General features: G+C 34.9%; 1 protein-coding gene and 1 non-coding gene across 4 annotated transcripts in view; both read left to right on the plus strand.

Annotated features, from left to right (window-relative positions):
- The window catches only part of SEMA3E (semaphorin 3E), a 308,842-nt gene that overhangs the window by 265,482 nt on the left and 31,027 nt on the right, over window positions 1-12,333 (plus strand). For all 3 annotated transcript variants that reach the window (XM_072965116.1, XM_006211742.4, XM_072965117.1), the window contains 6 exons: window positions 2,223-2,342; window positions 3,571-3,713; window positions 4,744-4,858; window positions 5,292-5,361; window positions 8,321-8,465; window positions 10,596-10,818. In XM_072965116.1, coding sequence (XP_072821217.1) covers window positions 2,223-2,342; window positions 3,571-3,713; window positions 4,744-4,858; window positions 5,292-5,361; window positions 8,321-8,465; window positions 10,596-10,818 — 816 coding nt within the window. The remainder of the gene's footprint in view (window positions 1-2,222; window positions 2,343-3,570; window positions 3,714-4,743; window positions 4,859-5,291; window positions 5,362-8,320; window positions 8,466-10,595; window positions 10,819-12,333) is intronic.
- On the plus strand, window positions 2,989-3,095 carry LOC116281366 (U6 spliceosomal RNA). Its single transcript, XR_004190814.1, has one exon. It is a non-coding gene; the product is annotated as a U6 spliceosomal RNA (small nuclear RNA).

The raw sequence follows: 12,333 nt of genomic DNA on the forward strand, positions 1-12,333 counted from the left end.
CTTCTATTACTAAAGAACATTTTAAAATAAAAGTTCTAATTAACTTTTCTACCAAATTATATTTTAAGTCTGGTTATGAAGCATCTTTTTTACTTTGTGTTTTCCTTATCTAATCTCTCATTTAGCATACATTGAATGTATGGGATGAACTCAACAAATGCAGCTCATTTTTAACTTGTTGTCTTAAAATTTTTCAAATCCAAAGGAAAACTGAAGGAGGAGTCAAAATTTACACCTGTATACCATTTACCTTGGCTCACCAACTGTTAATTAATATTGTACCACATTTCTTCTGTCTCTCCTGTCTGTCTTTCTAGTTTTTGTTAAAAATGGATTCCTTTGTGGGAAACCCTGGATTTTATTTATTTGTATCCAGTATAGTTTTTAAGTATCTGTAGTGGTTTTGTGAAAAACAACAACAGAAAAATTTAGTTACTTGTCTTTTTGTAAATGAAAACTACTTTAGTATAATAACTTTTTAAAAACTTTTATTTTTAAATTCAGTTTGTATCTCATTTTCTTTCTAAATCAAGTTTAACAAAAGCAGTCATCTTTGCTTTTTAAAAATCGTTGGTTAACTCAAGGTAAAATTAAACTTCCTTACAAAGTGTCCTCTTTACAACTCAGTTGATTACTTTCTCAGATTTTAAAACATACAAATATATTTAATCTATCCAAGTTTTTAGAAATTTTAAAGGCCTTATTTAGAGAAAACCCTTCATAGATATTGAAACAATCTTTATATCAAAATAGTAAGATTTATAAATAGGACACCCACGTACTATTACATTCTGTTTAGATACTTGGTCAAATTTGATACCTGTAACTTTAATTCTAATTTAAAATTTGAGTATGCAATTAAATTTATTAAATTGGAAATACAATTAATTTGAATTATCTGAAACTTAAAAGCATTTTAAATACCATGTGGACACATATGTACATGTTCCAAATCTAACAGAAAAGCATTGATACTCTGCTTTTAGTATACTTAACATCTCTATATTTTAAAACCTGACCAGCGTTACATGGCACTCCCTGAGAAAATAATTTTACCGCCCTGAATTGAGGTTGCTATTTCCAGTGATCTATTGCTATCATCTGCTTCTTGGCCAGAGATTTTTACCTAGGACTGGATCCGAGCTGCATATGCCCAGGACAACCCTTGTAGCCTCACTGATGGGCACACCAGTTACCTTTGTTGTCACCTTTTGATGAAAGAGGACTCCAAGTCCCTGTGCTTGAGAGGTTTTGGTCTCTCTGGAGAGCCAGTTATATCTTTATGTTACTTCTCTATTTAAATGTTTTTTTTTTCCCCTCTTCTCATGAGCTATTTTAATGTCTTTCTTTGTGGCTGGCTCCAAAGACATGGCATTTCCTGAGACCCTGCCTACAATTGTGTACTCCTTGTTCTCACTTTAAGTCTGTGACCTTCACCACAGGTTGCAGCTAACTTCATTCATTCTGTTGACTACCTGATTAAATTATGGACTTTCTATTATTTCTAAATAAACCATAGATTAACAACTTAAATGTCAACTAATTGGATTATATACAGCTTTGTCAGATTTTGTGGTTCCTACACTAAAATCATGTTAATGGAATCAATTTCTTACTACAAGAAGGATTTGGGTTAGCTAACTCACATGTAATACTGATACTAATTCTGATTCTGATACTAATACTAACATCCTGATGATATGAAAGGTAAAAGAAGTTTATTAAAATACCATAAAGCCAGGTTACTTATCAAATACTCAATAGGTCTTATATGCCAACTACTCTTCTTAATGTTTTACTCTTAACAACACTTTGGGGTGCTCTTCTTATTTGTAAGTGAGGAAATGGGCGCAGAGAGGTTAAGCAACTTGCCCAAGTTCATACATCTAGTATGTGGCAAAGGCAGACATCAAACCCTCGCTGTTTGTACCATCCATGCTGTTAACAATAAGTATCAATTCCATAAGGTCTTATATACAGAAAACCCATATATGTTTATTGCTCTGGTTTGATACATTGTTTTCAGATCCAGAAGGAAATACTGACTTTTTTTTATTGAAGTTTAGTTTGTTTACAGTGTTATGTCCATTTCTGGTGTACAGTATAGTGATTCAGTCTTATGTGTATATACATAAATTCCTTTTCATAGTCTTTTTCATTATAGGTTACGACAAGATGTTGAATAAAATACTGACTTATTTTTGACTGATGTGTTCATGCAGGTAGTGAGTTGTTTGCTGGACTCTACAGTGACTACTGGGGCAGAGACGCCGCCATCTTCAGGACCATGGGGCGGCTGGCGCACATCCGCACTGAGCATGACGACGAGCGCCTGTTGAAAGGTGGGACTGAGGAGAAAAGGGAGTTTTCTGCAGTTTGTAGCTTTTACATATTTCAGGGTTTTTTCCTTCATATTCCTGAATTAAAATACATGATATGTGCATATCATTTTATCTCAAAAGGGGTCAGCTTTTATTGTAAAACCAAAATGCCCTCACAGCAATACTTAGAAATCAGGATTCAAGTGAACAAAATAAAACAAAAAGGTGAAAAGTGAAAAACCGTTTCATCCAGTGAGTTGTTTTGTTTTCTCTTGTCAGTTGGTGTAATTGGGGCTGAATTGGTTGTTGTGCTTTGCTTGTTGTAGTAGGATCACATTGCACTTTAGAAACAGGTGAACTCTAGGAAAATCACTATACATTCATTTGCATAGAATCCTTTGTGAGGAATCTTGGTTATATTGGGCACATTGGTATACCTAAGGACTAAAACATCATTTTATGGTGAGTGTTTTCATTATTTTCAGCCTTTTTTTTAAGCTTTAGAGTACACAGTCGTTATTGACAGCATGTTATCATTAAAGTATTTGACATTCTTTATCAATCAAAGGTCATTCAGTCAGATCATTTAGGTTACAAATACAAAAACTTACAATTAAGATGGTCTCCCATGAGTTGGACGGGTAGGTAATTTATGAATTAAAAAATAGTACTCACTTCAACAGCACATACACTAAAATTGGAACAACACAGAGAAGATCAGCATGTTCCCTGCACAAGGATGACATGCAAATTCGTGAAGCGTTCCACATTTTTTATACCTAATAACCTATAATGAAAGAGAGTATAAAGAGGACTATATGTGTGCACACATACGACTGCAATGTTATGCTGTACGTCAGACATTGACACAACGTTGTAAACTGACTGTATTTCAATTTAAAAAAAGACTTCTTTACTAAAATATTTTACATGTTTATATTGACTTTATATGATGTACATATGTATGTGTGTGGGAGGACGTTTATGGGGGTTATCATGATGGTGTTCCTGATCTATTCTTTGAATTTATTTAAAGCTATAATGTATGATTTTTGAAATTGTCTTTTTTCCCTCCCTGATTCAGTTACATTTTAGATCCTCTATTGTTTTTTTAAAATTGTTGATTTGCAAAGAACATGAAGATACCTACATGATTTTAATGTTTAGTACAAAATTCCAAGGAAAATATAATAATTTATCATTTTGTTGTAATAGCTGTTTCATTTTCTTCTGTTTTTCACTCCTCTAGAGCCAAAATTTGTGGGTTGTTATATGATCCCTGACAATGAAGACCGAGATGACAACAAAGTGTATTTCTTTTTTACCGAGAAGGCCCTGGAGGCAGAAAACAATGCCCATACGATTTACAGCAGAGTGGGGAGACTCTGCGTGGTGAGGACTGTCTTTCTCTCTCCCTGAGCTTGATTGTCTCGCAGTTTGTAGTCAGGCCTTTGTTCATTTCATAGTAGGTTCCTACTTTAAAATAATCTTCTTGTATTCTGTAGACTGCCTAAAATTAGTATTTACTTTCTAGTCCTTAGATTTCATATCGAGTGGAAGTTTTATCTGAAAAGAGCTTTCCATTTTGTATGATCTTACCCATTTTCAAAGCCCTATGAAGAAGAAATGGTCTATCATCAGGCTGTACTTCCCACACAGAAGTTTGAGCTCCATTTTTAAAAAATTAATTTCACCAAAATCCTTTTAGTTTCTTTAATCCACATTCTAAGTACTTTACATAAGTATGTTTCAACAATTCAGATGATTGTTTCTATAGGAGAAAGCACCTGTAGTTTGTTGGGTATTCAGATAGGTTGTTTGGTAAAAATACGAAACAACTGAAGTAGCAATATACATTGAGAGAATGCTAGTAGTATTATAAATGTATAGTTAGTTTGATATTTAGGATACTTAAGAATAAGCTCAAGAAGAGGTTTATGCATATGTTTATGTGTGTATATATACACACACGTTTGTACTGTGTATGTGTGCAAATACATGTACCTGTTATGTGTAGTGTGCATACATGTGTGTATTTCAAGTCCTTTTTCTCTAAAAGAAGAAGAAATGGATGCTTCCATATTTCTGAGATAAGCAGATTATTTATCAATAAAATAGTAATAAAGTTTACTATACCCTAAAAGTTACTACTTTATTTAGGAGAGACTACTCTACTAACATTGTTTAATACCTAGAAACTGTATTTAATGGGCCAGAGTGAAAGTATACTGACTAGGTAGAATGTGCAAACCTGAAATAAATTTGGGGGGGAATTGCATATATATTATTTGAGGGTTATGCTAAAATTTCCCCACTAAATTAAAGAACTGTAACTGTTAGCATTTGCATGTTTAATGATACAAAATCTGTTGCTGGTAGAAGTACTCTAGATACCCACTTACCTGCTTTTTGTTTTTTGTAGAATGACGTTGGAGGACAGAGAATCCTGGTGAATAAGTGGAGCACCTTCCTAAAAGCTAGACTGGTTTGCTCAGTACCAGGAATGAATGGAATTGATACCTATTTTGATGAATTAGGTAAATATTATTGGGAGAGTTGAATTTCACTCTTTGATATGCATGCTTTTTTGTATAATCCCCACTGTTTCTAGCACATACAGAAAGCTTGCTTTCTGCACTATTTGACTTCTGTCTAACCTAGAGCGAATTTCTGTTCTTTTCATCTTGGCCTGGTCCTGGAGTCGGGGCAGAGGAGTTGCAGGAACAAAAAGACCCCTCTCATTAGCTTAAAATCAGGGCCTCTTGTTCCTTCCATGAGGCCCAGCTCAGAGCCACCTTGGACAGCCAGATGTTTCACTCTGTTGTGATTTGGTCATGGTTGCTTGACTGTATATGGAAATTTAGAACCTAAAATCTATTATAGGTTCTGAACTATTTTGTGTCAATTTATTTCCTTCACATGCAGCGAGGGCTAAACATATTAAGTAATGAATGGTCTTTAATTTTTCAGAGGATGTTTTTCTGCTGCATACCAGAGATCATAAGAACCCAGTGATATTCGGCCTCTTTAACACTACCAGGTGAGAAATGTGTACGGATAGTAAAATTGGTATGAAAGGAAAGATGCCTCACGCCTTCACTGTGTATGTAATTGAGCATTCTTTTGCCCAATTTATTGTTCTCATTTTTCTATACTTTATCACCAGTGTCTTCGTTCTCCCAAGCTTGCAATTGTACCTTGATTTTTAAAGCCATGATCTCAGTCTATCTAGATCCTGCTTTGTTTTCATCTGAAGCTCCAGCATCCTCCTGTGCTCAGGATCCTAAGCCCTTCCCTCTCTGATTTATCACAGAATTTTTTTTTCTCAAGGAGTTTTTAAGATATTAGTTCCATGCTATAGAGTCTCAGATAATTCTTTGAATCGTTATATAGAACTTTCCAAGTCAGGCTTTCAAGGCTCTCTCTCAGCTATTACACACTTAGCTTTAGAAGTTTGTCCTCTAAGCCCCGTTGTGCTTGCTTGCTTTTGACAATACCTCGACGGATGCCCGATATCTCCTTTCCCCATCACTATGATTTTATTTATCCACTTCTCTTGCTTGAAATTACTTTTTCTTCCAACACTGATTTGTATCACTTTTTCCAATACTTGTCAGTTGCTGTCTTCATGAAACACACCTTGATTTCTTAATCACAGAGCACTTGGCTCCCTCCTCAACTCTGGCCATCCTGCTCCTTTGTTGATTCTCAGAGAACATACCTTCCGTGTTTTATTTAAAGCAGTTTCTCAAGTCTAGTATTTCTCTGTTTTATGTTTTTGTACTTTGTATCCATTGAAGAGTGCTGGAAAAATGAATCAAGTATCATTGCATGTGTGTTGACACATGAATGAAAAAATAGTATTAGAATCTGTTTTGGTTGAAAGTTTATATATATAATTTCCTTTTTAAAAAAGTGTTTTAAGGTTCCTACTTTTTTTTTTTTAATGGAAGCGCTGGGAGTTGAACCCAGGACTTCATGCTTGCTAAGCATGTGCTCTACCACTGAGCTATACCTCCCCCCGCCCTGTAATTTCCTGAGTGTCTCTGTCCAGATAAGGCAGAGCGGAGATGAGATGACTAGAATGAGAAATAAAGAATATTCTTCAGTTCCCTTGACAAGGATTGAATGACATCACTTACTTTTCATTTGCATTGAATTGGCCTTAACTGTACAGAATCCTGTACAGCTTGTTTGCTTAGGATCTCTCCACAAATCTTTTGCTTAGTTTTGTAACACGTAATTTCTTATGCTCACTTTGAAAAAAAATTCAGAAAGCTCTTTGGACAAGCATTCTGCTATTGTAAGGAGACACTTTCTTCAACACAGAAACAGTTTTGCTATCAATTACTCCTTTGTGCAGGGAGAAGGGGTTAATGTAGATTGACAGCTATCACAGTCCATGGAAAATCCTCACTGTTTTTACACTTCATCTTCTCCCTTATGCCGGTGAAGAATTTATACATTGCTGATAATTCCACGGTTTTACATGATTAATACAAGCTATGGGATAATCAGTGTGGTTTTTCTGTGGGTTCATGCAGTCAGTTTATAAGCTGCTTTTGTGAATGATAGCATAACAGATCTGTCTGAGATTTCAAAGACAGGACATTATTTTCTTCCGTGATTTCAATTTTGACTGTTCAATTTATATATAATCCTGAAAAAAGGCTCCCCAGCTGTTACCTGACGTAACAGTTGATATCCTATCACGGTGATCAAAGGTTTACTGCCACTTTAGTTGGAAGACTATCTCTGGTTTTCTCACTATTGCAGACATTTCCAATTGCTTCAAGGTGTGTTATAAAATGTGTGAATTGATGTCCTAAGCCAGTAACATAACTGCTGTTGTACAGGTGTGCCAGAATGTAGGAAATTTTATATTTATAAAGAACTTTGCATTTTACAAAGCACTTTCACGACTAATTTTTTTCTGCCTTTCTTGGGCAAGCCAGAAGGGTTCTTTTAAATTATTGAAGTATAGTTGATTTACAGTATTGTGTTAGTTTCAGGTGTACTGCAAAGTGATTCAGTTATATGTATGTCTATATTCTTTTTTTCTGTTCTTTTCCATTACATACAAACTAATTATTTTAATTCTCACAACGAGGAGGCTAGGGAAGTGTTTGAATTTATCCAGATTATCCCAAATTAAGAAATGTGGCCAGATCTTTAAAACAAATCACTCTAAAATGTCCTTTGCACAATCTTACTGTAAATGCCCCCAATACAACTTGCTGTTGTTAGTCAACTACTGTCTTTATCCTTGACAGGTAGAAATTTTTATCAAGGAAGTAATTTCAATTGCTACTAATTCTGGAGGTAACGAATCCAAGTTTTTTTTATAATTTAAATCTTTTTCTCAAAATTAATCAGATGCAGCCCAGTCATCTTTCCACTGTAACAGTTTTCAGAGACATAGAGGAAGGAATACACAGCAAGCCTGTTAATGTGTGTATGACCCCAAGCTAATGAATGGAACAAAGCCCGAAGTTTTCTCTGGACTTTTAAGTTATTCTTCAAATCATATACACTAAAAATCTAATAAAATTTGAATAGAATTTATAGCAGTGTTAGCAATAGGGCGATTAGGAAAACACTGTCTATTCTGAAGAGAGGACAATATATAAGGAGATGAAAACCTCAAAATGAATAATTCACCTTGCGAATGGATCTTTTTAAATATTAAGGCCAAATCTTCTTTAATAAAAAAATATTAAAATGCCGTGTAAGGTATAACATTAAAAAGCACAGTGACACAGCTGCTTTTGTGATTCTAACAATGTCATTTTCAATTTATTACAATAAATAGGCAAGAAAGTGGTAAGTTTTGGAGTTTCAGTACTTGAAATATTACAACAGTTAATATTTCTAGAGATTGAAGCTCTTATACCCAGATGATTTCATCCTTACCTACATAGTCTGGAGGGTTTGACTTAGCTGACCCCCTAGTCTGTTCCAGAATAGTAATTATCTTTTTTTTTCTTTGTGTGTTTCAGTAACATATTTAGAGGGCATGCTATATGTGTTTATCACATGTCTAGCATCCGGGCAGCCTTTAATGGACCATATGCACATAAAGAAGGACCTGAATACCACTGGTCACTATATGAAGGAAAAGTCCCTTATCCAAGGCCTGGTTCTGTAAGTTTAGGCATTTAACAAAGTATACTTATTTTTTTTAAAGGCTCTTTCAGTCATGTTTTGTTCATTGTTCCAGATGCTTTACAAAATTTGCCTGAAACACTTAAGAAGTTCTGCACCTAAAAATATGCTTGGGTACTTGCATGGTAAAGAAATATTGCTTCTTACATCGCTATGTATGCTTGTTACTTAATGAAGAGAATATAATCTAAGATGGGTAAATCTTCACATTATAGTTCTTGTTGATATTTTGGCTGGCTGTGTAGTTCTAACTAAAGTTTTATCTTGAAGGGGACTGGTGAATACAGAAACATCCAGTAAAATGAGCATCGTATTCCTGCTGCCCTCTTCAGAAGAGTCAGTACCACATGTGGTTTCCAAGCAAGGAAGTGTTACTGAATTTTTATATTCTAGTTTTTGAGTCAGCCTTTGCATTCCCTAGGCCAGACTTTCTCCCTGCTTCTACCTTGAGCATATCGAGAGGAAGCTTTTTCTCTGCCTCTTCAGATTACTGAGCGCCTCATTTAACATCCTCGCTGCCTTCCAAAAGAAAAGTGACAATACTAGAGGTTCCACAACTTGCCTCTGAACCGGAGCTACTAAGGTTCTCTCTAACTAGCCACTCAAACTTTTGTGCTTTTAATTGCACATGGAAAGATGATGATGATGGTGATGATTTTGTACCATGTGTCCTGTACGCAGCGAGGTTGGGAAAACGTAGCGTCATTGTGTCTGCCATGTGCGCCATGGCCAGCAAACGTTGAACTTGTCATGCAAGTCACAGTCTCCACTATTATGAGCAGCTGGTGAAAACCCATCACCATGCTGATTGCACAAGTACTTGCAAGTCAAGTAGAAACCATTTTTACGGAGCCAGAATCCAAAGTGGAAACAAACCTTACCTCCGTTAACAAGTGTAAGACTTTACCATTTCAATCACTCTCGCTCACTAGCTTAAAATTATTACTTCCAGTAAGACATAAAGTATATTTTATTTCACTCTATTGATTGAAATTACAATTTAAATGGAGAAAACCCACTCCTGTGGCTTTGCTGGAAATGCTTCTTGAAACCACATGGTATTAAAGGAGATTTGGAGGAAGTGACTTGTTACTGAACTGCTTCCAGGCTGGTCCAAAATGTTTCCAATTATGTATCATGACAGTACACTCAAGTGAAAAATTCATGCCAAATTACAAAATATGGCCCGAATTTTTTTAAAGAAACCATTAAAAATGCCCTCTTTGTAGAATCTGATTACTAAACTACTGTATTTATACTCTAAATTGAAAGGATTTTGATCAAGATAATCATTGCATTTGCTGCTGGTTCTGGAGGAAAATAGGTGAAATGAGGGAGCACTTAATAACAAGCATGAATCAACAGTTAACGGTATTCTAAGAAGTAAATTAGGTGCTGTTGAATGTTTATTTTTAGAGTCAATATTTAAGAATTGAATCATGTTATAGCAAATATTTCTGGTGTTCTCAATTTTATGTCTCTAATTCCTACAGAAATAATATAAATTCACACAGCTTATAGTAGAACAGAGAGGGATTTTTTTCCCCTTAATTAATAATGATGGAATTCGACTAGATTTCTGTGTTACAGCACTAAAATTCTTCACTTCTTCACTTGGAACCATCACCAATCATATTATCACAGGGTCAATAATGGGAAAGCTGTGTTGTGCAGTTGTGATCCTTAATTTGGAGAGAAGATTTAGCCCAATTAAGAGGCTCTTTGTTTTGCTATGAACAATACATTGTTTACTTTTAAAGTTTAATTTCCAATGTGAAAAACAGGGAAAAGAAAAACTATATTTATAATGTTACTCATGTGTATTACCTTCAAACTATACCAGTATTAAATACCCTTCACTTTTTCAGGATTTTACTGCTTATCTGTATATTTCTGATGCTGCATGTTCGGAATAATTCAGTCTCTCCATGCAATTTTTAATGCAGATTTTGTTTCTATAATGAAGAATATATGGTTACTAAATACTGCTCAAAGCACAGTTGATCAATTGAACAGACCCCATTTTTCTAATTCTTTTCATGATTGAATATAAATGTTCTTTAGGTTTAAGGCAAAAAAAAAAAATTCTCTCATCCACTTGTATTTCAGTGTGCCAGCAAAGTGAATGGAGGGAGGTACGGAACCACCAAAGACTATCCCGATGATGCCATCCGGTTTGCAAGAGGCCATCCACTTATGTACCAGCCCATAAAACCTGCCCATAAAAAACCCATACTGGTAAAAACAGATGGAAAATATAACCTGAAACAAATAGCAGTGGATCGAGTGGAAGCTGAGGATGGTCAATATGATGTCTTGTTTATTGGGACAGGTAAAGAGATTGGACAGTACTCAGAGACATTTATATTGAACCTTACAATCAGTAGCATTATTACCTTAAAAAAAACACTGCCTACCAACAGAACTCCTGTTGGTCCATTGGCTCATTTATGTACTACATGTCCACTGCAGTGGAAGAGAGCATTGGGGGCAGTTACAGCACGTAATTCCTGATACGTCGTCAATACTTAATACGTTTAACAAATGAGTATGTGAAGGAGCGAATAACTGATGTTAATAAGAAATGAATAAACAGTGTTGGTTCCAAACAGAACGTACAGAGGAAGGATGGAGTCATAGCAAGGACTGTTCTCGGTTATTCCCCTCCCCAGGTCCATTGCCACCTTTGGCTGCTCAGTAAGGTCTCAAGATTTTTCAGTCTTCATGTGAAGTTTACATATTTTTACCTAAATCTCTAATCACAACGGTACTTAGCTGGCCCCATCAGAAATCACCCATCTGTACCAAACAGGCCAGGTGTTACCCGAAATGGAGATAAACTTTTAGATCAAAGCTGTGATATCCTGCATTAATAAAACAAAGTGTAATAAATATGCTAAAAGTAAAATTTTTGGTAAATCTGTAATTTCAGTTAGTGCCATACATTAGATCTAGCTTGTGGAAGAGAACTTGGAATTTTTTAAGCATCCAGGGTAATGTGTATCACATTCTGTCAAGTACTTTAAAATTATATAGTCATTTAAAAAGTCTTTGAAATGGTCATTTTTTTAATATGCGTCGTAGTAATTGCTATAGCAGTTACTGTTTAGAAGAGTAAGCATTCCACCATACATAACTTTAATCATAGACCTATAATTCTACAGACATTGCATTTGCCCAAATCAGGAGTTAGGGTATAGTATTAATATTGGTGCTTGAGCTTTTCCAGTCATACTTTTGGAAAAAGCACAGATTTAAGTAAGGAAATATTCATCTGATTTCTAGAAATTGATCTCTGGTGCAGGCTATATTTTATTCAGTTATTTTAGGAGGTTAGTAATATGCACTGCACTTTGGGTTCAAGATTAACAAAGTGTCACATTTCTTTAGCAGAGCTAAAATTACCTGGCCATGAATTCACTTACAGTGACATCCAACAGAGTTTTTTTTTTAAAAAAAAAAAAAAGGATTCCATAAGCAAGAGTAATATTTTATAAAATTACTCATAGAAAAAATTATGTTAGTTTTAAATGCCCTGGAAGGTACAAGTCATATATAAACATCCAAGAATGTTTTCAGAAATACTTTTTTTGTTAGATTGACCATAACTACTTGAGAGAATTCCAGAAATATCAGGTATATACTTAGGCTCTTGTGTAACCTATGTTTAACTTAAAGATATCATCATACTGAACCACAACTTTTCAGCGTAAAAGAACATATTTGATGAATGTGTGATGAGTACAGCTTCAGAAAACCCCACAAATGATTGTTATTTTTCCCCAGATTTACCAGACACATACTTTAGTACCATATGTAATAGCCCTTATTGCAAAATCACTAGTTG

The sequence above is a fragment of the Vicugna pacos genome, chromosome 7 (assembly GCF_048564905.1).
Source record: "Vicugna pacos chromosome 7, VicPac4, whole genome shotgun sequence".
Lineage (NCBI taxonomy): Eukaryota > Metazoa > Chordata > Mammalia > Artiodactyla > Camelidae > Vicugna > Vicugna pacos.